The sequence below is a fragment of the Equus asinus genome, chromosome 13, assembly GCF_041296235.1.
Source record: "Equus asinus isolate D_3611 breed Donkey chromosome 13, EquAss-T2T_v2, whole genome shotgun sequence".
In the NCBI taxonomy this organism is placed as follows: Eukaryota; Metazoa; Chordata; class Mammalia; order Perissodactyla; family Equidae; genus Equus; species Equus asinus.
Window position 1 is genome coordinate 57,960,663 of NC_091802.1, and position 26,242 is coordinate 57,986,904.

At 63.4% G+C, this 26,242-nt stretch overlaps 2 protein-coding genes across 23 annotated transcripts; one reads left to right on the forward strand and one right to left on the reverse strand.

Moving 5' to 3' along the window:
• Positions 1-18,112, reverse strand: TMC6 (transmembrane channel like 6). 18 transcript variants are annotated; one of them, XR_006512748.2, is made up of 22 exons: positions 17,667-17,737; positions 15,659-15,742; positions 13,667-13,805; positions 13,363-13,511; positions 13,099-13,194; positions 12,653-12,811; positions 10,944-11,049; positions 10,695-10,791; positions 10,179-10,436; positions 9,638-9,828; positions 8,252-8,396; positions 7,051-7,206; positions 6,532-6,683; positions 6,354-6,435; positions 6,029-6,126; positions 5,194-5,289; positions 4,841-4,916; positions 3,920-4,018; positions 3,580-3,756; positions 3,399-3,477; positions 1,106-1,173; positions 1-316 (listed from the first exon to the last, which is right to left on the reverse strand). XR_006512748.2 is itself a non-coding variant. In XM_070483720.1 (22 exons), the coding sequence occupies exons 3-22, from the start codon at positions 13,720-13,722 to the stop codon at positions 250-252; spliced, it is 2,442 nt and encodes an 813-aa protein (XP_070339821.1). In that variant the 5' UTR covers positions 13,723-13,805; positions 15,659-15,742; positions 18,052-18,112; the 3' UTR covers positions 1-249. The 18 variants fall into 18 exon arrangements, 14 of the variants coding, with proteins under 14 accessions (XP_070339821.1, XP_070339824.1, XP_070339818.1 ...); XR_011493958.1 differs by having other exon boundaries at positions 1-906; XM_070483720.1 differs by lacking the exon at positions 17,667-17,737 and adding an exon at positions 18,052-18,112 and having other exon boundaries at positions 3,920-4,053.
• On the forward strand, positions 17,702-26,163 carry TMC8 (transmembrane channel like 8). Of its 5 annotated transcripts, none has more exons than XM_014863115.3 (16): positions 17,702-17,886; positions 18,483-18,777; positions 18,974-19,122; positions 19,480-19,629; positions 19,908-19,990; positions 20,501-20,637; positions 20,958-21,105; positions 21,457-21,627; positions 21,929-22,068; positions 23,174-23,297; positions 23,625-23,722; positions 23,922-24,105; positions 24,263-24,393; positions 24,484-24,642; positions 24,995-25,073; positions 25,646-26,163. In XM_014863115.3, the coding sequence occupies exons 2-16, from the start codon at positions 18,617-18,619 to the stop codon at positions 25,829-25,831; spliced, it is 2,100 nt and encodes a 699-aa protein (XP_014718601.1). In that variant the 5' UTR covers positions 17,702-17,886; positions 18,483-18,616; the 3' UTR covers positions 25,832-26,163. The 5 variants fall into 5 exon arrangements, 4 of the variants coding, with proteins under 4 accessions (XP_014718601.1, XP_014718608.1, XP_014718592.1 ...); XM_014863122.3 differs by lacking the exon at positions 17,702-17,886 and adding an exon at positions 18,094-18,267; XM_014863106.3 differs by lacking the exon at positions 17,702-17,886 and having other exon boundaries at positions 18,320-18,777.
• The last annotated feature ends 79 nt before the right edge of the window (positions 26,164-26,242 follow it).

A 26,242-nucleotide genomic window follows, 5' to 3' on the forward strand; every position in this document is an offset into this window, starting at 1 on the left:
TTTTGCAAAACATGTTTAATCAGAATAAATAGAGTCTGGGCAGGGCAGGGTCCCATTCACCCACCCTCCAGCCCCAGCCTCAGATGGCCACAGAGTCCTGTCACCCTCCTGTGTCCAAGCGGGGTCAGCCAGAGGGACCAGTGCAGTCTCGGGCCAGCATCTCTGCCTGCAGGGCCGTGGGGACGGAGGGTGACACAGGGTGCAGGCCGAGCTGTGAGCAGACACAGGGCTGCCAGACACATCGCTGTCCTACCGGGCGTCCCGCTCATCTGCAGGCAATGTTGGGGGCATCTCGGCCTCCTGGGCTCTCCCAACCCTGCCACAAAGGGAAGTCAGCCAGGGGCGGCTGTGGTCCCTCCAACCTGGTGGGCCAGACACCCAGCAGCCTTCTTCAGGGGCTGCATTCGGCCTCAGAGGGTAAAGAAGGCTCTAGAGAGAAGTGGGAGGGGCTGGGCAAAGGCTCGGATCCCCTCTGATGCATTTGTTTAAGGGGGCTCCTGCCTGCGGGGGGTGTCTGCAGACCTCAGCCTGCCCACCTGGCCGGGGGGAGTGTTGGGGGGGCTGTGTATTCCCGTGTGTCTGTCTGTCCAGGCAGCAGGAAGCTGTCTGAACTCATCTCCCTTTCCCTGGGCTGAACCACAGGTAACAAATGAAGGGTGAGACGTGGGGCCGCAGCAGCAACCCCGGCCCCACCCATGGCCACCCAAGGCTGAGACACAGCATTTGGGGGAGTTCCCCCCACCTTTGTGGCAGGCACCCCCGACTTGTAAAGAAATGGGAGAGGCAGAGAGAAGAGGAGGGAAGGGCATGAGGACCCCGCTCGACCTCCCCACCCACAGGCTCTCATTGCCGTGTTCCTCTCACCAAACTGAACAGGTTGCCTCCTCCCCCAAAAGCCCCACACACCTGAGGAGGAAAGCAGGGGCGAGCAGGCAGGGGGTCACGAGAGGCTCCCAGGGACTCCGGGAGGGCCACCCAGGGAGCCCGCAGCCACTTCCCTCCCCACCCCCCAGCTCCACACCATGTCCCTCCCTGTCCAGTGCCTGGTCCCTCTCCCCTCCACACTCCTGCGCAGAGTGGCCCCGACCCCTCCAAGGCCCCTCACCTGCTCCTCTCCTTCCCCTCGTAGACAGAGTGAAGCTTGTTGATTAAGAAGATTTTGTCTTCCCCTTCCTAAAAAGGCCAGAACGCAAAAGGTGAGAGAACTGAAGTTGTCCGTCCATCTGTTCCAGACTGCCCTTGAGGGAGCTCACAAGGAGTATTCAACATCACAAGCACAAAAAGTTTAAAGAAGGGGGAAAGAGGCACCAAAATAAGGACGAGGAAAAACCAAGAGCCAAGGAGGGGGCATAGAGAGAGAGAGAGCACGAGAGAGATCGAAGCATCCTAGCGGCCAAGGTAAAAAGGGAAATGTGATGAGCTGCACAGCGTGGACCACAGAGCCAGCCTGACTCGATTTACAACTGGCCCTGCCACTCACTAACTCTGCCTTGGGCAAATTACCTCCTCTCTGACCTCAGAGTCACCACCTATAAAAGGAGGATCAGAATGTCTGTCACGGGGTTTTCTATTGTTGCTCTAACCAAGTACCACAAACTTAGCAGCTTAAAACAACACAAATTCATCACCTTTCAGTTCTGGAGGTCTAAAGTCCAAAATGGGTCTCGTGGCTAAAATCAAGGTGTCAGCATGGCTGGTTCCTTCTGGAGAATCTTTCCTGCCTTTTCGCGCTCTGGAGTTCACCCGCGTCCCTTGGCTCAGGGCCATCTCCCATCTGCAAAGCCTGCAGTGGCCGGTTGGGGCTTTCTCACATCTTTCTCTGACACTGACTCTCCCACCCCTCTCTTCCACTTCTAAGGACCTTGTGATTACACTGTGCCCACCTGGACAGTCCAAGATCACCACCCGGTCTCAAGGTCAGCTGATGAGCAAAAATGCCATCTGCAACCCTTATCCCCTTGTGCCACGTAACGTGGCACGTTCAGTTCTGTGATTAGGACGCTGACGTCTGGAGCCAGGACTGGCCAACTCAGGGCTCTTTCGACAACTGAATGCGAAAGCACACCACGCTTTGAGCCTGGGCCCTGGGGCCCCTCCGCAGCACGGATCTCAGCAGCCACCAGCACCCCTCCCTCCCCCCCCCCCCCCCCGCCCCCCGCCAGACCAGCCTCCCTGCAGGGAGTCCTCGCAAAGAGAAAAGAGCAGTCTCGTCAGGATGCATTCCCGGTGCCCCAGACCCCAGCCCACCCAGGAGGGCCGCTGGCAGAAAGCCGCCTCCACCAGCTGTGGCCAGGCCGCCAGCTCTGCCAGAACGCCCGGCCCTGAGCTCCGGCCGCTGTGAGCTCTGCAAGACGCACCGTGTGAGCCAGGGCAGCTGGGTCAGCTGCACCGCGTTATCGATAACCCCGTAAAAGCCGGAGCGGCCCTGCCCCAGGTGGCCAGCAGCAGGGCCCGCCTGCCCACACCCCGCGCCCGAGCCCCGAGTCCTTTGTAACACAGCATCAGCACAGTGCCGCAGAGGAGCCGCCGCCCAGCCCTGCAGTGAACGCCTGGGGACACAGGCACCCACCGGCCCCAAAGTGGGCTCAAGCATTAAGTGCACAAGTGAAGAACGCAGGAGGAAAAGGAAACCAGAAAAAACAAGAAGAAAATGGCGGTGGGAGAATGATGGCAGGCCCCAGGGGCGTGCTCAGAGCCCACCACGCACTGCAGTGGCAGGTCCCCCTGCGCAGCCAGCCCAGCCCCGGGCAGCACGCGACCGGGTGAAGGGGAAAACGCCAGGCCAGGTGAGCCAGGCTCGACAGGGCAGGATCTGGTTTTCAACGTGATGGGAGGCCCAGTAACCGAGTCCCGAAGGAGGGACAGTCTGGGGCCAGGCCGGGCTCCTCTCAGGCTGGGCTCAGCAGCCGGGGTGGCAGGAGCACCCTGGGCCTGCAGGCCCCCATCACCCCGGCTTGGTCCCCACAGACCGCCACGTGCTTGACAGACACGCTTCAGTCCCAGCCGCTTTCAACCCGATTCCGCTTGTTTGCAAAATGAGGGCACTGAACAGGGTCCATGCACCAACACGGGTCCCCCAGGACATCCAGCAGCCATTTCCAGCTTCTCAAAGACCCCCACAGAGACCGTCTGCGCCCACGCAGGGCCGCACACCCTAAAACGCCTGTTCTCAACTGCGGCCGCAGTCAGATCCGCCGGAGCCCTCGTCCCCGCCGGGGCTTTGCAGACGGGACCCCCAGCTGCCTCGTGTCTGCATCTCCGCTTAATACAAACTACGCACAGCGATCAAGACGACGGGTTTGGCAAACGAACGCTTTCAACAGCCCAGGTCCATGGGGGGTGCGGCGGGGGAGCTAGCAGGTGGCCCCCCAAGGGGTGGAGGTGGGAGGGGGACTCACGTTGCTGATCTGCTCCTTGAGGAGGCAGATGACCTTGCGCTGGCCCTTCACCACCTGGATGTTGAGGTAGATCACAGCCCTGCGGAGACGAGACGGCGGTCAGGCTCGACCCCGCGGCAGCCAGGGGCAGGGAGGGGCGTGCGCCGGGCCGGTCCTCTGACGCCCCCCGTCCCCCACTCACAGCAGCAGAGCCGACACCAGGTAGATGGGGAAGGTGTTCTCCACCAGGTACCGGTGGATCCAGGGCAGCCAGGAGACCCTGGGGCCCGCCTTCTCCAGGTGGCGCACCCACACCTTGCCCGCCTCATACATGGTGTCCAGGGTCCGGAAGGGGCCGCAGATGCTCGAGGGCCTCACCCTGGGGGAGGAGGGCAGCTTGAACCCTCAGCCCGGACAAAGGTGACCTCCACATCACCCCGAGCCACGGCCCCCAACCACAGCCCCCAGGCTCCTCCACACAGCACCTCCCCAAGTCCTGGGGCGACTCCAGCCCCCGCGCCCCAAAGGCGGGCACCACTCACTGCCAGATGGCGTAGCAGAGGAAGATGGCGGCGCCCAGGAAGGAGGGGAAGCAGAGCAGCGACACGAAGACGGTGCTCATGTGGGAAGCCAGCCAGGGCCTGCGGGGCGCCCGGCAGTTGGCCATCAGGCTCATCTGAGGACAAAGGCTGCGCTCTGCCACCGCCCTGCCGCCCCCCAGGCCCTCGGGGCCTCCCGGGGGGATGGGAGGGGGCCGTGCATCCAGGCGGCCAAGCCAAGACCCCAGGACACAGCAAGGCTCGCCCCCACCCCCGCCACAGCCACGGCAGCCCCGCAGAGAGATGGACACTCTGGGACCCTGAGCACCGGGCTGGAAAGAGCCCGAAAGCCAACCTCCAGGCTCCTGTGGGCCGGGCGGCACTGACAGTGCCACCTCCAGTGACTGAGGTCTCTGCCGGGCCAGACACCACACCCCGTGCTTTATAAACATCGTCTGAGCCTGCCCCCAGGAGCACTGTCCCCATTGCACAGATGAGGAAACAGAGGGCCAGCGAGGAGGGGAACCCGACTCTTAACCACGGAGCTCGCTCCCCCTCGCCCCCACCCGAGGACCGAGGGCCAGGGTCCTTCCCACGGCCAGGAGGACCTGAGGCTCAGCGCGCCTCCCAGCCTCCCAGCCCTCAGCCCCAGCCCAGCACACACGGGCACCCGCTAACGACCACGGCCCCAGACAGGCCGGGCATCACCTCAAGGACAGTGATGCCAGGGGAAGGGGGTCAGCTGGTCCCCTGGGGACGTGGGACTGACCCCAGAGGGTGGCCCCGGGCTGCCAGGCCTGTACCACTTGGGTCAGGGGAGAGGTCCCAAGTCCCAGCTCATGTCTGCCAGCCCAACAGCCCCATGGCTGCGCGCGCTCGCTCGCAAGGCCCCGACGCCCCCGGGGGCCCCAGCGCCACCTTTACCTTCTTGACATAGAAGAGGACCAGCAGCTTGACGATCTGCATGGCAGGGAGGAGGGGCGAGAAGAGGACCCCCAGCCTGGGGAGGGGCGAGAGGAGGGGCTGCAGTCCAGAGGGTGGAGTCACGACCCCTGGGCTGCTCCCACGGCTAAAAGGCCTCTGGGCCAGGCTGGGTTCAGGACCCTGGGGAGGGCACAGGCAGAGTGGCGGGCGCAGACCGAGTCTCCTGGGAGGCGAGCACTCAGGGCCCGGGCCACTCCAGGATCGCAGGGTTGGGCCTTGCCAAGGGCCGAGGGGGAAAGGGGATCAGCCCTCGCCGGGCCGGGGAAAGCGTGAGGCAAGTGGAAGACGCTCACCAGGTCAGCGTCTGCCCGTAAATCAGTTCTAGAACATTGCGGGCAATGTCGAACTCTGGCTTCCCCCGCTTCTTACGCTGCTTCTCAGAGATGAACCTGGGGCAGAGGAAGCCCTGACGGTCACACAGGAGGGCCCCCCCCAAGACCAACCCCAGTGCCCCCGGAAGACAGGCACCCAGCTGGGGCACCGGCACGAGGAGCTGGCGTCCCTGCCCGCCCCTCAGCAAGGCTGGGGGGACAGCAGCCCGGGGTCCCCACCCTGGGGGGGTTCTAGACTTCATCTGGGTCCTTATTCTGAGCACCTACAGACACAGCCAGGTGTAGACACAGTCGGCATCAAACGTTTCACTGCTTTTTGAAAATCTTATTTTTTTATCATAAATTTGTATGTTCTCGAACAAAACACAAAAAGAAGGAGATAAAACCCCCCACAGCGCTGGCCCCCACAGTGGCTGCCGTGGCGTTTTGAAAATGTCCCCCCACTTTCTACCTCTCCATTCCGACCCTCTTTTCTCTGCACAAGACCAAGACTACGGCTATACACATCATTTTGAAAGCTGTTTTCCTTTCCGACCTAAAAATAGGCTACATCCTGTCTCGCAGGTGTTTTTCTCAGTTTAACCATCTTTTGCAAAAGAGCCCCAGCCCACTGTGGGTGGAGATTTCTGACCCCCATCTGGGAGGTCAGGTCCTGCACTTCAGGGGCCTGAGGACCTCCCAGGTGACCCCTCCCAGCATGCAGGTGAGGATGCTCTGAGCCCTTCCGAGGATGGGAGCCCAGGTGACGAGGGCAGGGACCCATGCTCACGGAGGGGTGGGGGGAGGGGGGCCTCACCTCCACACCAGCTCCCCGAAAAGCGTGTCCAGCAGCGTGAAGACGAAGTCCATCACCATGAGCCGGTACAGCTCCTGGCCCACGAAGTTCTCCCAGCACTGAGACAGACGGGGCCTTAGTCCCCGCTGCCCCCACCCCCCTGCTCCCCCCAGCCCACCTGGGGGCCTCCAATCTGCTTCTCCACCAGCCCAGATAAAGCCAGGTGAGGGCTGGCGTGCAGGGCTGCTGTGAGGGGCTGCTTCCTCCACCCCTGCCCCTGGGACCAGGGCAGCCCCTCCTGAGGGGCCCAGACGCCTCCCCCCGCACCGCCCGGGCCCACCCTCACCTGGCCCTTCAGGGCGCCCACCCTGCGGCCCAGCCAATGGTAGCAAAGAATCCCTAGGATGACCATCTTTAGGATGAGGTTCCTGCGGAGGACGAGAGGTATGAAGGCTGAGGGAGGGGTACCTGGGAGACAGAGGCCTTGGCCCAGGAAGGCCCACCTGCCCCACCGGGTCACACACCTGCAGATGGCCACGTATACCTCCAGTATGGGGGAGTCGTGCCGCTCCAGGGCGGCCAGGCCACGGTACAGGTAGGGGGCCCCCAGGTTGAGGAGGCAGACCACCAGGGGCAGGGCCAGCAGCTCCCACTCCCGCTCAGCAGACACTGGGTTCTGCGAGGGCAGGGGGAGGGGCAGTGGTCACCAGAGACGCCCCATCAATGGGGCCAGGTCCACTGATGGGCTCCCCCCGGGGCGGGGTGCACAGGGCGGAAGGAGGGGGTGGGAACTGGCGGGCAGCACCTCCCTCCCCCAAGATACCCTCCACCCCGGGCCTCGTGTTCAAACCACACAGGAAGAGGGGGCACAGGTCGGAAAAAGAAAAGAGAAACCCAAAGAAAACGAGAAAATAAAAGGCGAGGAGGGGAGAGCGCGAGACAGATGGGGGGACAGGCAGGACATCCCACAGGTCACACAGGGCCCTGGGCGGGCTCCCAGTCCCAGCCAGAGCCCCCAGGGGCTGCCCACTCCCTCCCCGCACCTTGATCATGAGCTCAGAGAAGGCGTAGACGGCCAAAGTGCAGCCCAGCGTGGTCCCCAGGCACAGCAGCCACACGAACCCCAGGATAGCCACCTGCCGCAGCCGCCCCCACACGCTCCGTGGGCCCTGCTGCAGCTGCCACTCAGCCAGCAGCTCCTGCGGCGACAGCGAGCCCATCACTCAGTCCACGGCGTAGACACACATAGAGAGAAGTGCAGACACACGCACGACGCACACAGGGACACGGAGTGCACACCCAGGCAGGCTTGGAGGGACCGAGGGGTCACCACTTGCTCACCCCCAACTCCCCCACCTGTCCCTCCCTCCACTAAGGCCCTGTCTCCAAGCACAGAGAGAACACAAAACGTGGTGTCAAGGCTGTGCCCTGCCCCTGATGCCCACCGGCCCCCTGCTGTGTCCACCCGCTCCCACCCGGGCTCCTGTTGCCTCCCAAGGCCAGCCCCCACCTCTCCCACCCGCCCCTTCCTCCCTCCCCCACCAGCCCTGCCTCCTGAGCCATCCTGCCTGCAGTGCAGGTGGGTACCCCCCAACTGACCAGGAGCCTCAAGGTGCAAAGAGCACCTCGCCTCCCCGTCAACCCAGGGAGCTTCCTGAGGGCAATGAAGGCCCATTAGCCAGGTCAAAGCCATGAGCTCCCCAACGCAAATCCTGCAGCATGAAACCCCAGAAACGCAGAGAACTTTCCAAATGGCCCAGGTCAGCAACCCTCGAGCCCTGTGGCCTTGGGCAAAAGACTGAACTGCTGTGCCTCAGTCTCCTCACTTGTAGCTACTGTGGGGAGCCGGGAGCGTGTGCCAGCTACAGCCCCACCGCCCTCTGCCTGCTGGGGACCAGAGGACACAGGGACTCCCGGAGAGGCCCTGAGAGCAAAGCTAACCCTCTCCCACCACAGCGTCAGCCCCCGGTCCTCCAGCCTGGGGTAAGGGTGGACAGACACCAGAGTCCCCTCAGGATGGAGGACAGGCCGACATCAAAGCCCGCCCAGAGCACGCACACCCACCCAAACCCGCTGTGAGCGGAGGCTTCCGTTCCCGTGGGCTCCCATGGGGTCCAGGGCCGTGGGCGCTTACACTCGCTTGCAGGCGAGAGGCGGCCCCACCTGCGGGAAGTGTGCAGCCTGGGGCTGGTGTCCCAGGGACACGGGGCGGGTGGCAGGGCCACAGGTCCCCACGCAGCTCACCTTCAGCTGGGTTCGGATGTTGTCCTGCTGCAGACGCGAGGGCCATTTCTGAGTCACCTTGTAGTCCCAGGAGCAGAAAACGGTGATGGCGTGGACCCCCGAGGTGCTGCCCACCCGGTAGCTCTCCCCAAAAGAGCGGGACATGCTGGGAGGAGCAGAGCCAGGCAGCGGGTGACGAGGGGCGCAGAGGCCGGGGAGAAGACAGACGGGACACTCCCTGCAGCCAAAGCCCACCACCCACACGGAGGAGCCCTCCCAGCACTAGATGGGCCTCCCACCACGGCCCCTGCCCGCCTCCTGGTGTGGACCGCCGGCCACTCCTGATCAGCCCTGTCCAATACAGTGCCCACCAGCTATGAGTGGCTGGAAGAGGGGTCAGGCTCCACGCCCCACTGACATAGCTGGCTGCCTCCTACCCAGACTTGGGTGGAGAAGATACTGGCTCACCTCAGGGCCTTTGCACTGCCTCTTCTGATAACCAAAACACCTTCCTCTGTTCCTTCCCTGCCCACTTTTATTTAATCTCCCCCTCTGGGGCAAGTGCCACTTCCCCTGAGAAGCCAGCCTGACTCCTGCAATGCTCCATAACTCCTGGATCTTCCTGGCCTCCTCATTGGTCTCTCTTCTCCCCTAGATAGCAAGCTCCTCAAGGACAGGGAATATGCTCATTTACCTTCCTGCTCTGAGCCAAGCACAGCAAATGTTTGTGGGGTGGATGGGTGGATAGATTAACGTGTAGGTAGATGGAAGGAAGGGAGGAAATATCCTTGGGTGGATGGGTGAATGGAAGGATGGATGGATGGATGGATGGATGGGTGATGGATAAATGGGTAGCTGGATGAATGGATGGAGGGATGGAAGGATGATGCAGTGATGGATCAATGGGTAGCTGGATGAATGGATGGAAGGATGGATAGACTGATGGATGAATGGGCAGCTGGATGAATGGATGGAGGGAGGGATGGATGGATGGAGTGATGGATGAATGGGTAGCTGGGTGAATGGATGGAAGGATGGATGGATGGAAGAATGGATGGACTGATGAATGAATGGGTAGTTGGATGAAAGGATTAATGGATGGATGGATGAATATGGATGGATGGATGGATGAATGGATGGATGAATGGATGGATGGATGGATGAATGGATGGATGAATGGATGGATGGATGGATGAATGGATGGATGGAGTGATGGATGGAAAGATGAACTGATGGATGAATGGACAGCTGGATAAGTGGGTTCATGGATGGATGGTTGGATATGGATGGATGGATGGATGGATGGATGGATGGAGGGACTGATAGATGAATGGGTAGCCAGATGAAAGGATGGATGGATGGATCAGTGGTGCTCAGAGCCAGGGGCATATGGTAAAGGGCCTTTACCTGTACACCAGGGTGATGCAGGTGATAAAGAAGGACATGCCCATGGTGAAGAGGTAAGCCAGGGGCATGTTGTAGGGCAGGCCCCCCGCCTCAGGGGTGCACTGGCTGCCATCCAGTGGGGGGCCACACAGCTGGTTCAGCGTGGTATTACTGTAGTAGCCGTAGTACATGACGGAGTGGGAGAAGCGGCCCTGCAGGGAGGAGGCCCGGCTGAGGCAGGGACTCTCCCCGCTCCCCACACCTGACCACCCTCAGGCTTCACGAGGCAGAGGCAGCACACCCACGAGGGCAGGGCAAGGAGAAAGGCAGAGCAGGAGAAGGGCGAGGGCAGGGGCAGCGAGAATGCAGAAGTGGACAAAGGACCAAGGCCATCCTGGGGCTTCCCAGACCCCACCGAAATCAGGACAAGAGGACTGAGGAGAGCTGGCTGGACACCTGGAGTCACAGCACTCGGGGAGGCGAGGGGTCCCTGGGGGAAGCTGTGACCAGGGCGTGTACCCACCAGCCCAAAGCCCCTGCCCCTGCCCCTGCCAGCCCTCACCCCACCAGTGAGGAGCTCCAGGCCCGTGAAGGTGGGGACAGAGTCCGCGGGGGCTGGCGGGAAGGCAGCCTGCACGCCCACGATGAAGGCCAGCAGCGGCAGCAGCAGGAGGGCGTTGAAGGCCAGCAGGGTCTTGAGGAAGAGGAAGTAGGACAGCACGCTAGAGCCGAACTGGCCCCCGATCTGCTTCAGGGCGTAGCGCCACGGCGTCAGGGCCTGCAGTGCTGAGAGCAGCGCCAGCCCCAGGCTGTGCAAGGCCTGTGGGGACAGGGCAAAAGGTCCTGCAGGCGAGGCCCCAAGGGGAGCTGGCCAGCTCTGCGCAAAGAGCCCGGGCGCCCAGCTTGAAGGTGCAGGGGACAGCGGAGGGCAGGGGTCATCCACGCCACTGGAGCTAGGCTGACGGCTGGGAGACCCCACAGCGGGACAGTGGAAGAAGGGAGAGTGGCTGCCCCTGCCCGCCCGCTGCCCCGGCCCACCCCGGACGGAGGCCTGGAAGCCGGCCCAGGGGGCTCCTACCAGGCCACAGGCATATCGGAGCCGGCTACAGCAGGGCAGGAGCCCTCGACGGCCCTGCGGGCCCCTCTGCTTCCCGCTCTGGGTCCAGCTCTCCTCCCTGGGGGCAGAGGCGGCATCAGGGCCTGGTCTGGGGATGGCCCAGCACCCCGCCCCGGGGAATACCTGCCACAGGCTCGGGCCCTTCTCGCCCACCACCCAGCCCAGCCAAGGAAGTGGGCCTGGGGGCCGCCCAAGGCCACGGGCACTGACCGCAGGGAGCGTTTCTCAGCCAGACTCAAGGGCATCCCGCGAAGCATGTGGTCCCGCTGGGCCACTGTCAGGCCCTGAAGCTCCTTCACCAGGAGGGTCCGCTTCTCTGCAGGAGAAGAACGAGGGAGTCCTGTCAGTTCCCCAAAGCGTCCCTCCCTGCTCCCGCCCCTGTGGCCATGACCCTGGATGGGCCTCTGCCCCTGCTGCCCACCCCACACAGGCCTCTGCCTGCCCTGCCAGCCCGATGGCTCCGCTCTGCCTGGACCATAGATGCCAGACGCCACCCTGCCCGCCTGTCTCACACCAGCACTGGACGTCCTCGCTCTGCCACGTCTGCCCCAGAGCCCGGAGTGCCCTCTCCCCTCTGTCGAGCTCCCAGTGTCCTCCAAGGCCCAGCCCAAAGCCCCCTCCCTCGACCCGGACTCTCCTCCTGGTCCGCACTGGCATCGTCCTGACCCCCAGGGCACCTGAGCCTCCCCAGCCCCGCTCAGCAGCAGGAGAGTCCCAACCCCACCGCCGTCCCGCTCCACCTCCCCTGGGGCCCGGGGACGCCCCCTCCCCACCTCCTCTCATCTTCACAACTGCCCTGAGAGGGGCTTCTACATTTTCCAACCCCAACTTTACAGATAAGAAATGACACTCAGGGGCCAGCCCCGTGGCCGAGCGGTTACGGTCGTACACTCTGCTTCCGTGGCCCAGGGTTTGCTGGTTCAGATCCTGGGCACAGACCTGGCACCGCTCATCAAGCCACGCTGAGGCGGCATCCCACATAACAGAACTAGAAGGACCCACAGCTAGAATACACAACTGTGTACTGGGGGGGCTTTGGGGAGAAGAAAAAAAAGAGAGAAGATTGGCAACACATGTTAGCTCCAGGCCAATCTTTGGGAAAAAAAGGAGATGACACTCAGAATGCCGACACCTGGCCCTGTTTGCACAGTGCAACCGGTATTCATTCTGACCCCAGAGCTTGTGCCACCCACACTGCTCCATCACCCCCTATTTGGGGGCCTGAGGTAAACTGAGGGAGGAAACAGGTGGGGCCCCAAGAAAGTGCCGGAGCTTCTGGGAACCTGAACACCAGAGATCACCTGGGGGAAGACTAGCTGTGAGACCGAGCCCCGAGATGACCAGTCTCCCTCGTTCCCCAGCCCTGGTGCACTGGCCTCCACGTGGCTCAGACAGGCCAGGGCCTCTGACCTCAGTGCCTTTGCACATGCCCTCTCTGTCCTAGTGTCACATCCTCCAGGAAGCCTCCCTGAATCCTTCTAGTCTAGACGGTTCCACGATGCTCTCCTGCTGTGTGCCTTTCCTCAATTGCCTGCATCTGAGCTTTAATCACTCGCTTATCCGTTTATTTGGTTCCCATCTGTTTCACTGGGCAGACCATAAGCTGCATGAGAGCTGGATGGGGCCTGCTTACCACCATCACATCCCAAAGACGAGACCAGCATCTGCAACACTGCAAGCGCTCGACAGAGGCTGTGGAGCGTGTGGGCCTGCTGTCGTGGGCCAGACCCTGCGCAGTCTGAAAGGCCCCACTTCTCTGCCCCAGTGGCAGGGACCCCACCCCTGCAAAGGGACCTCACAGTTGGGGGCCTTCAGGCAGCCTGCTGGGCGAGGGGAGCCTGGGTCGGTGTTCCTGGTCCCCCACCCCAACCAGCCTGACCCCCTCCCCACCGAGGCTCTGACCCCCCTCACTCACTCACCCTCCTCCTGGAAGGCCGTGGGGTCCAGCTCCAGGTCATAGAGGCGGAGGCTGGGCCGGGCGGAGCGCCCCACACCCCCCAGAGGGGGCCGGCTGCCCCTGCGCCGCAGCCTCACCGTGCGGTTGTAGTACTGGGAGAGGATGGCGCCTCGGCTGCGGCCTGTGGACGTGGCGGTAAGGGTAGGCAGGGCCGGGCCTCCCCTCCCCATCCCTCATGTGGATGCAGAGGCAGCCCCCTCCCCAGGAGCCCGTGAAGTCTCTTTATAAGGGACCTCAGATGCCACTGGGTTCCCAAGAGCCTATTTTTATCCCTGTGACGACTCTGGAGTCATTTTTAGAACCCAGCGAGGCTGCAGGGGGCTGCGCCGGGCGAAAGGGCCTGGCTCTGAGGCACACAGACCCCTGCCTGGAACCCTGGCCCAGCCCAGGGGCTGGGGTTTCACTCACCAATGGTGCGACTGGGCATGCTGGCCAAGATGCGGAGCGTGGCCGTGCTGTAATCAGGGACACCCTCGGGCCCCAGGAGGGCCTGGTGGCCACTGCCTACAAAGCAGAAAGACATGTCCAGAAGTTCTGGAGAGCCTGCTGGTCAGCAATCTTCCCCACCTCCCCACCCCCCACCCCGGCCTACAGACTGCTGGGACGGCCATCCCAAGAGGTGGGGGAGGCCCGCACCCCTCGGCACCACACAGGGCGGCCAGGCAGGCTCACCTGAGGCCCCCAGGGTTTCGGGCCCCGGCTCCCTCTGGGGGAGGACCCGTAATTCCAGACCCTCCTCAGCCGCCCGCTGGCTCTGCTCCTGAATGAGCTGGTGGAAGGAGTCGTGCACTTCGCTCTCATCATAGGGGCTGGGGTCCTGGCTGCCGGGGTGAGAATGGGGGGTGGGAATTCAGGCTGGGGCTGACCCAGCCCTCTCCCCAGTAGCCTGCCCCTTCTATCCGGCAGTGGTCCAAACGGCCTCTGCCTGCAGGTGACACATCCCAGCCCCGCAGCCCCCCAGCCCCCCAGCACTTACCCCTGGTCCTCTGGGGTCTCCAGGATGTTGAAGACAAAGGCTGGCGGCTGGGCCATGTCTGCGGCCCACGCCCAGCCAGCCTGCAGACCTAGGGCCGCTCAGAGCCCGGGCACAGCCTCCGAAGCCTCCCGAAGCCCATCTGAGGAGAGATGGAGCGTGGCACTCAGGCTGGCCTCCAGCGCCTGCCCACCCCACCAACTGCCTGCTCCCTGGGGGCCGTGGGAAGCTAGCTGAGCCCCCACCCTGCCCCCATCCATCGCCAACAATGGTCACATGGGTGGCCTCAAATAAACCTCATGCTAGAATGGGCGGAGGGAGAGAGGAAGGAAAGGAGTGGGGTCTGGGCAGTTCCCCATCGGTTTCCTCAATGGCACCAGTCCCTGGGAAATGGGAAGGGGGTGTGTCCCCCAGGGCCGCCACCCTCCGGGTGAGAATGGTCAGGGCAGCTCTGACATCTTCCCTGCCCAGCCCGAAACCCACAGCACTTCCTCTCACAGGAAATCCTGCCCTGCAGACAGCTAGCCCTCACCCGCCCCCAGCCCCAGGCCACTGTGTCCCCCCTCAGCATCCCCCCTCACACACACACACACACAGCGATCACTCCAGGTCATGCGGGGGGCTGCAAGGGCGACGGTTCTCAGGAGAACAGCTCCCCTCCATTCCATCACCCCAAGGGCGGGCCAGGCCAGCTGGCTGGGGGGAGGGGGCCGGGCATTAAACAAGCTGCCTTTGTCCAGGCAGAAGGCTCTGCCGTCACCCGGGACAACTGGAACCAGGGCGGCCTTGTCTGGGCTCTTCACCCCGTGGGAGTGGGGCGGAGGTAACAAGTGCCAACCAGCAGCGGAGTCCCGCAGGCTGCAGCCCAGCTCTCCCCTGCCCTGTGCCCTCCTCCCCACCCTCACTCCCAGGAACTCAGCCACTGGCTCAGCCCAAGGGGGCTTCCTCCAGCAAGGCTCAGGTGTGCACACAGAGCAGGTGCCACTAGGGCTGCGCCCAGACGGACCCCTCACTTAGGCGCGTGCAGGAGGTCCAGCCCCTGAGTCCAGGCCCCATACAATCCCAGCCCCTTCCCCCTCCCTCCAGCCGGAGCACAGCGTGGGGAGAGATGGGTCAGAGGGCCCCCACTTGGCCTGCAATGGGAAAGCAGCTGGAGGTGGGGCTGACAGCGTGCCCCCTAATCCAGTCGCTGGAGCAGGAACCCCTTCCTGCACAGACACACCCTTCCATGCTGGGACCCACAGGCCTCCCCACCCACCCCTTCTCCACCAGGCAGGGAGTGGGCGTGGGGATGGGAGCAGGACGAGGTGAGCCGGGCTCAGAGGCTTTGGCCTGGGGCCCAGGCTGCCTTCCCCGGGGATGGGAGTTCACCTGGGCACTGGCACCAAGGACTTCCGCCCGGCTGGTACCAAGCGCCCAGGCACCCTACCCCAGGTTCGGGCAGGTCCGTAGGAGTTTCCGGGGAGCACCATTCCTGAGCCCTGAGCCAGGTGGGGAGGGACAGGGTGGGGCCCATTTCCAGGAACCCCACTCCAGCCGGCAGCGATGCCTCCAGGAGCCGCTGCTGCCCAGGACGACCTGCAGCCCAGGGGCAGCCGCAACTCCAGGAGCCCCTGACCCCTGCCCCGTCAGGCTCCCACTCCCCCACTTCCAGCCAGTTGTACCGGCCTGGGCGACCTGCCTCCCCCACCCCCTACCTTTCCCCATCCCGGTTCCGGGCACACACCACCGGCCTCTCCCTGGTGCCCCCAGCGGATGGTGTGGCCTGGAGGCTGCGTTACCCCGCCCCCGCCCCTCTGGGGAGAGTCAAACCCCGGGAGATCCGGGAGGACCTGGGAGGGAACTCACTGCCCAGTGGCCCCAGACCCCAAGGAATTCGGAGGGGGTGGAGCCGCCCGGCCGCTGGGGAAGAGCTGGGGTTGGGAGGACGAGGGCGCCGCCCCCAAGCCCGGGGTCTGCCTCCGCCCGGACGCAGCACCGATCCAGGCCGCGTACCTGGAAGGTGCCGGAGAGGAGCGGCCCTGCGCGCCCACGAGCGGCTCACCTGTCCGCCAGCAAACACGGTCTGGGCTCCACCACCTGGGGGAGGGACGGCGGGGTGAGGGGGACGGAGTGATCGAGGGCCCAGGGGGCGACCTCTGACGGTCACAGGCCTAGCGGGGCCAGAGGGAGCTGCACCGCCCGGCCCGGCCCACGTGGCGGCGGGCCTCCGGAGTCACGTGACCCGGCTCGGCCCGGGCGGCTGCGCCCTGTCCCAACCAACTTCCGACCCCTCCTCGCACCCCACCCTGAGGCTGGAGCAGGGTACAGGCAGCCAAGCGTCTGGGTGGATCCCAACCTCTGCTTGAAGTCCCCAATTCCTGTAGGACTTAGTTTCCCCAGGTTTCAAATGGGGATAGTAATTCCAGACTCGCCCTCTTCCCAGGGCAATTATCCAAATAACACAATGCTGCAAAGCCCCACTGATAGGCGCCTTGTGAGGCCCATTGGGTAACCCCTTCCTCCCGCACAGCCTCCTGCGACAAACTCCCGAGCCGGCTGCAGGCCGGGGTTGTCTCCCCCTCCGACGTGGGCGTGGCTTCTGCTGTTCCTGACCAGAGTGCAGGGCGCTTCCTGTGTGCTGGGTGGGGAGGAGGGGGCAGGCTCCGGGAGGACTGACACTTTGTGACCGTCCCCAGTGCTGTTTTCTCTGGTATTCCCCACAAGCCAGGGAGTCAGGCGCTGTGTCCTAGTTCACAGCTGAGGACATGGGGGCTGAGGGGTTCATCAGCCTCATGTCACCCGCCAGGGCCTGAGTCTTGCCCACCTGGGAGCTCCACCGAGAACTCCGACCAAGAGGCTACAGGAGAGGCTGCGCGGATTTGAGAAAAGGGCTGGGATGTGGACGGCCGGTGGGGGACACTCCTGGGCGGGAGAGGCCTGGAGAGGCAGGCAGGGGGAAAGGAAGGAGAGGGCCCCTAGAGGGCAGAACGGGTGGGCAAAGCCAGGATGCCCGAATGAAGAGACCTAATGCAGCTCCAGAGAAGAGGTCCAGGGCCTGGGCTGGCCAGAGGTGGGCCAGGGTGGGGCCTGTGCGGCTGCCAGCGTGCTTCCCGAGGGGGTTAGCTCAGGCTGGATCCTGGCACGGGCACCTGGGGGTGGAGACCCAGGCCTGCTCAGCCCAGGCCCCTCCTCCCACTGCCCCCCACACACACCCATGCCCCAGCTGAGTTGCACTCACATGACCCCAGGCCCAACTGGAAGGTCTCCTCCTCTGGGGAGCCCTCCTGGCTTGAATCCTTTTGGAGCACTTGCCACTTCCTACTGACTGCTCTCTGCCTTCCCACCCTCTGAGCCCACTGTGTGCCCAGCACCCGCGCCAAGCTAGGGGCCTGGCATAGAGGAGAGGCTTGGAAACCAACTGGGGAGCCAGGCGGGGAAGCAGACAAGCCATCGGAGCTCAGCTATGAAATGAGCCGGCCCTAAAGTTGGTGGAGAGGGAGCAAGGAGGAAGGGCAGGAGCGCGGGGTGCCCAGGGGATCCCAGGAGAGAAAAATGGCCAAGATGACCTTGGCCTGAGCAAGTCATGAATGGAGTGGATTTCTGAGTGAGCACTAAAGGCCGGGTGCTAGCCCGGCGCCTTGGCCTCGGCGCCAACGGCAGAGGCGGGAAGTTGAGAAATAACTCAGCCCGATGTGATGGAGCCAACCACTATCGCGCCCGCCCAGCCAAGCTGGGGCGACTGGCCGATTAGGAGCCGGACCCCTGCGCCCCCAGCCCTGCCCGCGTCAGGCTGCCGCCCCCCAGGCCGGAGGGGAGGGGAGCGGGCCAGGGCGAGCGCGCAGGAGCAGCGCCGGCTCGGTCGGAACGGCCACAGCGCGGCCCCGGGGGCCGGGAAGGCGGCAGCCGAAGGAGCCGGCCCGACGCCGGCGCGGTCGCCCCCGCCCCACGCGAGGAGGCAGCGCGCGACCCCCGCGCAGCGCGTCCCAGGCTCCGCCGCCAGGAGTCCGAGCGCGCCTCTCACCTGCCCGCCTGCGCCCCGCGCGCCCAGGAAGTGCCGGCCTCAGTGGAGCGATGAGGAAACTGCCGGAGGGGGGCAGAGGGGTGGCGGGGAGGAGACGGCGGGGGGAGCTGGGGTTCCTGTCATGTGACCCCTCCCCTCGGCTCCCTCACTGCCCCGCCTGAAGGCGCGGGAGCCGGTCCGAGGAGGGGGCTTCTAAGGGGCCTTGATCTCTTGTCCCCAGGTGAGATGGGTGCAGGGTAGGGGGAGGAGGCGGATCGTGAGGAGGTGGGAGAGAGAATTGCGGCCGAGGGACTGCTGGGGGCCGTGGTGGGAGGGAGGGAGAGCCGCTGCAGAGGGGTCCTTTCGTCCCTTTCCCACGGCTGGGGCTGTGGCCACGCCTCCTCACCTGGGGTCCATGGGGGACCGAGGCAGACCCAGTCCTGGGGGCTGGACCACAAGACAGAAGACAGAAGGAGGTCCCAGTACGTCCGGATCCGGGGTGCTGCAGGATGCCCAGTTTTGGTGCAGGGACGTCTCCCCAAGGGGAGATCAGCACGTGGAGAGAGCCGGAATTGTCTCCGGCCAAAGGGTGACGGGAAAGGCCTGCGGCCACAGGTAGCAGGTGAGGGTGTCCTGAAGCAGGCCTTGCCCCGGACCTCCCCCCAAAACCCCCGCGCTTATCTGGGGCCACCCCTGGCCTTGGCTTTGTCTGTGACAGTCCCATCCTTCCGTGCCCTTTGGACCTTTCTCTCCATTTGACAGATGGGGAAACTGAGGCCCCTGGCCCTGTGTTGCTTTAGAGGTGGATGGGGACTGAGCCCAAATCTCCTCCAACAGGATTCTTTGCCTTCAAGTCTGGGCTTGCCAGAGCCAAGAACTTGAGGCTCGCCCAACAGGCGCCCCACATCTCTCCTGGGAAGCGGGGGTCCCAGCCCGGCGCCTGCAACACCACCCCCTGCCCGCCTCCAGAGATGCTGCCCCAGCTGTCGGTATGTTCGGAGCGGGTCTCCGGGGAGCCAGAACCCGAGCCGGTGGGCGAGGAGCTGTGGGAGCAGGAGATGGAGCGGCTCTGCTCCTCGCGGGAGCCCGTGCGGGCGCTGCCCTACGCCATGGTGGACAAGCGCTTCATCCGGTGGGTGCCCGGGGCCCAGGACACGGCCGAGGCCGAGCGGTGGGGGTGGGGGAGGCACCGCGAAGATGCACCTGTTGGGTGGGGGCGTGGAAATCACCAGCAGTGGGAAGACTCCCTCGGCCCATGGCGCAGCTCGGCCTGGCCGAGGGGGCACGGTGGGTGACACAGGGGCGCCTCCATCCCCACCCCACCCCAGGCAGCTGCGGGAGCCCGAGGGGGTGAAGACCTCGTGCTGGCAGCGGTGGCGGCGCCGGCGGCGGATGGCGGGAGGACGCCTGAGGGAGGCGGCGCAGAGGCTGGCCCGGGGCTTTGGGCTCTGGGAGGGGGCTCTCTACGAGATCGGGGGTAGGACCTGCACCCCAACCCCCACCTCCCCTCGCTGCAGTCTCAGTGTCCAGTTAAGAAACGGGAGGAGGGCATCATCCCGCTTGCCATTGTCGGTCTCGGTCCGCACCACCCAACCCCCCATCCTCACACATCCGCCTCTGCCCCTGGACCCACGGCCCAATCTTGGCGGGTGGCAGCACCCCCTGGTGGCCGTCAGAGGTACTGCTGCTGAGGCCTCCCACCGCGGCAACTAAACCGAGGTCCCCGTGAGACTGGTCACCCACAGCCCGTAGCCTTCACATCCCACAGCCCTCGGATTCCTAGCGGGGTCCCTGGCTCGGTGCCTCCCTGACCCACCTGCTGTTCTCCCAATAGGCCTCTTTGGCACCGGAATCCAGTCCTACTTCACCTTCCTTCGCTTCCTGCTGCTGCTCAACCTGCTGACTCTGCTTCTGACCGGTGGCTTCGTCCTGCTGCCCCTGGTCTGGCTGCGCCCCCCTGACCCAGGCCCCCCCCTTAACTTCAGTGAGTGCTTGGCCCACGGAGGGAGTAGTGCCCGGGAGCCCACCTGCACCCTGGGGGCGGGTCCAGGGCTCCGAGTGTTGCCTGACCCTCGGCATCCTCCTGCTTGGGTCCCGCCCTGGGACTCTCCCTGCCTGCGCCTTTTGCATGGCACACCTCCTGACATCCCCAGGGCTCTGCTCAGGCCTCCCGGCGGCAGGGGACTCTGGAGCGGGTAGGGGCAGAGCCTCGCCTATGCCTTGGGGACCCTTCTGTATTGGCCCCCTCTCTCTCCTCGATAGCCCTCCAGTGCTCCAGTGGCCACCAGCCCCAGACTGGTGTTCCCAGGTTTCACAATCAACTTTGGAATGTTTTAACTGGCAGGGTGAGTGGGTCTCCTAAGGACCAGGGGGCTGGGGAACCCAGAGAACTGGTCTCAGGGGACCCTAGTCCAAGAGGATCCCTACGCCTCCAAAGACATTTTGGCGTCCAGGTGGACGGTCTTACACTGGCCATGCCAGTGATGGGGTCAGAGAGAGGCTGAGGCCACTGTGCACAGCCCAGGCCCACTGCCCTCAGAGCCCAGCTGGGGTGGGGGTGCAGGGGATGAGAGGAGAGAAGTGTCCAGGCCTCTGGGACACGCACCACCCCACCTTCATCCCTGGAAGCCATGAGTAGTTACCCTGCAGGCTCCAGTATTCCAGTCCTGGCTCTTCCTCAAAGCTGTGTGGCCTTGGGCAAGTTGCCTAACCCCTCTGAACCTCTGTGAAATGGGGATACTCTTACTCCCTACCTGATGGGGTCATTGTAAGAGTTAATGAATTAATACAGGGAAAGCATTTAGCACACAGCCTGGCACAGACTCTCGCTCAGGTGTCATCATCCACATCCCCAGGCCTTCAACAGCACCTATCTCTTTTATGGTGCGTACCGGGCGGGGCCTGAGAGCAGCTCAGCATACAGCATCCGCCTGGCCTACCTCCTGAGCCCGCTGGCCTCCCTGCTCCTCTGCTTCTGTGGGACTCTCCGGCGGTGAGAGGGGGGGCCCCACACCTCTGCCTCCTCCCAGGGGGTCTTCCCTGATCACCCTCCCTTGGCATGGCACTCCCAGGTCATCAGGAAGGCCCTGGCCCCTGTTCAGTAAGACTCATCAGTGGTTCCAGGGACCAAACTCTGTGTCCCCAGCTGCAGACTTCAGGGTCAGGCACCACCGCCCCTGGATGCCCACCCCCCACCCAGGCCGAGGCCAAAGCCTGCTCCTGGGGCTGCCAGGGGCTTCCCACCCAGACCCGGAGCCCAGCCAGGACGGGAGATGCACCTCCCTCACGGGCCCTGGCCTCCCGCCCCTCCAGGATGGTGAAAGGGCTGCCACAGAAGCTGTTCCTGGGCCAGGAGTACAAGTCACCTCTCAGTGCCAAGGTCTTCTCCTCCTGGGACTTCTGCATCCAGGGAGAGCAAGCGTCCACCATCAAGAAGCACGAGATCAGCAATGAGTTCAAGGTGCGTGCGAGGGCATGTGTGAGTGTGAGGTGTGTGTGAGTGTGAATGAGTGTGAGAGCATTTGTGACCACGTATATGTCACATGTGCACAGGGTGTTATAGCTGGAGGCAGGGGCTGTGCTGGTGTTTGATTGTGAGCGCTCACCTGCACAGTGCAAGGGAGCGAGGGGGAATCTAGATAAAACCTACTGCCACCTTCAGCTTGTCCCTGCCCGCCCCAGTGTCACCACAACTTTGCCTAGATCCTGGCAGCCTGTCTCCCCCCACCCCTGACCTGGGCCTGGGTCTGTCTGGCGGCCCCCCTGACCCATGGGGGCCAGCCCTAAACTGCCTCTGGCCGCCCCGTGACAGGTGGAGCTGGAGGAGGGGCATCGCTTCCTGCTGGAGCAGCAACAGACCCGGGCCCAGAGGGTCTGCCACCTGCTCACCTACCTGCGGGTCAACATCCTCATCGGGCTCCTGGTGGTCGGGGCCATCAGTGCCATCTTCTGGGCCACCAAGTATTCGCAGGACAACAAGGAGGTACCAGGCGACTGACATACATTCACTTAATCCTGGCCAGAACTGTAGGAGGAGATGGGGTGGTCCCACCTTGGAGATGAGGAAACTGAGGCTCAGAGAGGTTAAAGCAATTTGTCACGGCCAGATCAGACCGGCTCTCCCTGTGGACATGCCCCTGACAGCCATGCTGCCACTGGGAATAGCCCGTGGGCTTCTGGATGCTGGGCCTGTCCCAGAGTTACACTTGAGGGGCTCGTAGGGGATGGGGGAGCTGGTGGGGCCCCTCCAGCATCGGCACCTCCTTCCTTGCTTTTCCCCACAGGAGTCCCTGTTTGTGCTACTCCAGTACCTGCCCCCTGGGGTCATTGCCCTGGTCAACTTTCTGGGTCCCCTGCTGTTTGTTTTCCTGGTCCAGCTGGAAAACTACTCTCCCAACACTGAGGTCAACCTCACCCTTATGTGGTGAGTGTGCCCCTTGAGACTGAGAGGTGGGACATCGTCTGGAGGGAGAGGAAGGCAGGGAGGGCCTGAGGGTTTACACCCCTTATCTGACAACCCTCATGTGAGCTGTGAAGTCAGCACCATCCTCATCCCCATCGGACCGATGAGGAAACTGAGGTTTGCAGGGACAAAGTGCCTTGGCCAAGGTCAATCTCCTCATGCCTCCTGGGTGCAGGTTCAAAGGCGAGCTCTCCTCTGCCCCGTGCTCGGCTCTGCCTCCCCCCTTAGGACTAAGGTCCCCCCTTGGACCCCCCAGCCCCTCTTTGAACCCCCCACTGAGCTGCACCGGCTTCTCTCTCCCTCTGCCGCCCCCGCCTTCGGCTCTGTCTGCTTTCCTTCTGCTTCCCTGGAGCAGGAGCTGTCTGGAGCCCCTTCAGCCTTCCTCCAAGGTTGACCGTGCTTGGTTTGAACCTGTTTTTTGAATAGTTAACAGCACAAGCACATGGTAAAAAACTTAAAGTGCTCAAAAGGATGAGAGATAAAAAATAAGCCGCTACCACCCCTGTCCCAGCCTCCCTCAACAGAAGAACCGCCGTTCCCCGCCGGACTCCTGCCACGCGGCAGCACTCAAAGTCCACGCTTGGATATAATGTGCACGCGATGGCTCCGGGTTAGGCCGTCCTGCCTGCACAACCCGGTTATGCATTAACCAGGAGTACGTGTGCACGATGTGTGATTCAGGAGGCAGCGTGAGTGGACTAGGGTATGAACAGGTGGTGGAAGAAAGAGATGTCACCTGCAATTAGGAAACTGAAGGCCCGTATATGCCTGTGAGTCAACAGGCCAGGTGTGGGCTGAGGCCGGCTGAACTGTGCAGTGTTTCCCAAACTGATTTTAAAAGAGAACACTTTTCCCATGAATCATCTGGAGACTGGAATTCTAGGGAACACACTTTGGGAAACATTGCCACGGATGAAGCAGGCTGGAAGGAGGGTGCACTCTGGATTTGGAGGGGCCTGGGCCCAGGAGAGACATGCTCTCAGGCAGATATCAGCACACCTGGATCCTGGGTAGAGTGTGCCCGTGTCCCTGGACTCTGCCCCCTGACACAGTCCCCACCCCCCAGGTGCGTGGTGCTGAAGCTGGCCAGCCTCGGAATGTTCTCCTTCTCGCTGGGCCAGACCGTGCTGTGCATTGGCAGAAACAAGACCAGCTGCAAGTCCTACGGCTATGACGCCTGCGACTACCAGGTGACCATCAGGGCTGTCCCTCCTGTTCCTCTCCACAAAGCCCCAGCTCTTTGATCTCCTTGTCCCTCTCTGGGTCTATCCTTGCTGAGAGCCTGTGGGCAGAGCTGCCCAGCCAGCAGCACACCTCCAGGAGGCGCCACTCACATCACATGAGATGCCATGCAGGGTGGCAGTTTCCCTACCCAAATGTTATCCTCGAGGCACAGGTTTTAACTTAGCAATCATGTCAGACTGCAGGCAAGGATCCTGTACCACAGAGACCCCACAACGGGCAGGTGAGGGGCAGCTGGGGACGGTGGGTGGTGACAGGTCCCTCCTCTGCCCCAGTGCTGGGAGAACTCGGTGGGGGAGGAGCTGTACAAGCTGAGCATCTTCAACTTTCTCCTCACGGTGGCCTTTGCCTTCCTTGTCACCCTACCTAGGAGGTGAGCCATGTGGGGACACCACAGGGAGAATGGGGGTGGCCTGGGCATGTCAGGGGATGGCCAGTGGTCACAGCCAAGGGTGAGCAGTTCTACACATGTGTGCGTCCGGCAAGTGAGTGTGTGATGGTCCGTGACCGTGACTGGTGTGGTCCACACGCTTCTCCCGGGTGGTGGGTACCTGGACACTCCCCTCTCCCAGGCTGTTGGTGGAGCGATTCTCGGGCCCGTTCTGGGCCTGGCTGGGCCGGGAGGAGTTCCTGGTGCCCAAGAACGTGCTGGACATTGTGGCGGGGCAGACGGTCACCTGGATGGGCCTCTTCTACTGCCCTCTGCTGCCACTGCTCAACAGTGCTTTCATCTTCCTCACCTTCCAGATCAAGAAGGTAGCTCACGGGTTGGGAGGGAGCAGGGGGTGCACCTGTCAGCAGAGCGGGGCTTACATCCTGCCTCACACCGCCCCCCCCCACCTCCGGGGGCCTCAGACTCCTGGCATCTGCAAACGGGGCTCACCACCCCCCCCTTGTTGTTGTTTGCTCCCAGTACACCCTCCTGCGGAACTCCACGGCATCCCTTCGGCGATTCCGCGCCTCCAGCTCCACCTTCTTCTTCCAGCTGGTGCTCATCCTGGGCCTGCTCCTGGCCACTGTGCCCCTGGGCTATGTGGTCAGCAGGTGAGGGAGCAGAGGGGCGGGAGGCTGGCGAGCAAGCAGCTCCTCACCCAGGGCCCTGACCCTGCCCACCCTCTGGCCATCTCTCCTCAGCGTCCACTCCTCCTGGGACTGCGGCCTCTTCACCAATTACTCAGCCCCCTGGCAGGTGGTCCCGGAGCTGGTGGCCCTCCGGCTCCCACCCCTCGGCCAGCGTGCCCTCCACTACCTCGGCTCCCATGCCTTCAGCTTCCCCCTCCTCATCCTGCTCAGGTGCCTCTCAGGACAACAGGGGTGAAGGGAGGAGGCAGCTGGGAGGGGGGTTCTCCCTCCCATGCGCACTCCAGCATGGGCCTGGCAGTTCCTCCTCGGCCCCTGGGCAGCCCCCACGGGGCCTCACCTGTAAAGCAGGCACCTTAAATGACCACAGGGGAGGCACACTGCCTGGTGCAGACGCGCTGGAAGCCCAGTGCAGCTGTTGAGTTACTGACATTTCGAGGAGAGGGGCTCAGCGACCCGGGGAGGGAAGGAGAGGAGAGACCCCAGGAAGCATTTCTAAGAGACTCGAGTGGGGAGGGCGCAAGTGGGGAGGGGCGACTGACCTTGAATCCCCATCTGTCCAAAGCCTTGTCCTGACCGTGTGCGTCTCCCAGTCCCACGCCAATGCGAGGGCCATCCAGAGGCTCCGGAAGCAGCTGATGTGGGTGAGTGTCCGCCAGGCTGGGTGACTCCCAACTGCGGGCGAGACTGTCCGGGAGTGTGGCCTGAGGCTGGCAGTAAAAACGGGGAAGGCGGAAGGAGGGAACATGCTTCTCAAGCGTGGCCTCACTCAGGTCGGGAGTCAAACGTTAGGAATATAGCCCGAGGCTTGGGGACAGGGGTTTATTAGGAGTGTGGCCTTGGGCTGAGGGCGGGGGCGGGACCTTGGTGGAGGCGTGGTCTCGGACCGGGCCGGGGCGGGACCGTGATGGGGCCTTCTGGAGATGCGGACGGGATGTAATGGGGCGTGGCTTCTGGCTGGGGGCGGGACTCTGCAGGGGGCGTGGTCTCTAACCCTAGGCAGGACCAGAGCCGGGCGTCAGACCGGACCCGGAACAGTGACGGGGCGTGGTCTCTGGCTTGGGGGCGTGGTCTGTGGTGGGGCGGGGCCGGCGGGGCGGGGCCGGGGCCGGGGCCGGCTGACCGCTGAGCTGCCCGCGCCAGGCCAGTTGCGGCCTCCACCGCCCCCACGTGGCCGGAGGCGCCCCTCGTAACCGGCCGCTGGCTCCCCCTGCAGCAAGTCCAGGAGAAGTGGCACCTGGTGGAGGACCTGTCGCGGCTGCTCCCGGATCCCAACCCCGGCGACTCTCTGGGACCCCAGTTCCCGCACTCCCGAGCTTCGCGCCCCCGATCCTTCTGCCCCGGATTCCCGTGCCCGGGCTCCCCTGGCCCTACACCCCTCAGGCCGGGACGTCCCTCATGAGTCCCGCTGGGCTACGCGGTGCCCCGGTTCCCGCCTGTCAATCCCGCTGGCACTGACACCCCCGCCTCCACCCAGAGTCTCCTCAGGGCCAGACCTGCAGCCACCCACCTCCTGCCCCAGGGTCCCCCTTACCCCACTCTCCTGCCCCCTGGTGACCACTACCCCTCTCAGTGGGCCCTCCAGCAGGGCACGCCAAAGTGGGCAGCAGGAAGAAAATATGGGAACTTGTATTTATATTTTTTATCTGTTCTTTAAAGAGTCTATTTTTGTTGAATGTTTTATAATGTAAATAATATATTAGTGTAGTAACCCATAAATGCAATTTATAGATATACATGCATTGGGAGTGCTCAGAAATTGTTTGGAATGGGGAGCACCGTTGTCAAAGTTTGGAGCCCTCCCCCATGTGAA

What these genes read in the sequence shown, in the direction of transcription:
- TMC8 (XM_014863106.3), top strand. Translation starts at nt 18,452, where the DNA reads ATGGGGACTGAGCCCAAATCTCCTCCAACAGGATTCTTTGCCTTCAAG. An exon ending in GTCAACCTCACCCTTATGTG is followed by an intron (nt 22,069 to 23,173) that starts GTGAGTGTGCCC and finishes CCCACCCCCCAG; the next exon opens with GTGCGTGGTGCTGAAGCTGG. An exon ending in CTGGGCTATGTGGTCAGCAG is followed by an intron (nt 24,394 to 24,483) that starts GTGAGGGAGCAG and finishes ATCTCTCCTCAG; the next exon opens with CGTCCACTCCTCCTGGGACT.
- TMC6 (XM_070483720.1), bottom strand. Translation starts at nt 13,722, where the DNA reads ATGGCCCAGCCGCCAGCCTTTGTCTTCAACATCCTGGAGACCCCAGAG. An exon ending in GCTGAGAAACGCTCCCTGCG is followed by an intron (nt 10,792 to 10,943) that starts GTCAGTGCCCGT and finishes CTCTGCCCCCAG; the next exon opens with GGAGGAGAGCTGGACCCAGA. An exon ending in TCCGATATGCCTGTGGCCTG is followed by an intron (nt 10,437 to 10,694) that starts GTAGGAGCCCCC and finishes CTGTCCCCACAG; the next exon opens with GCCTTGCACAGCCTGGGGCT.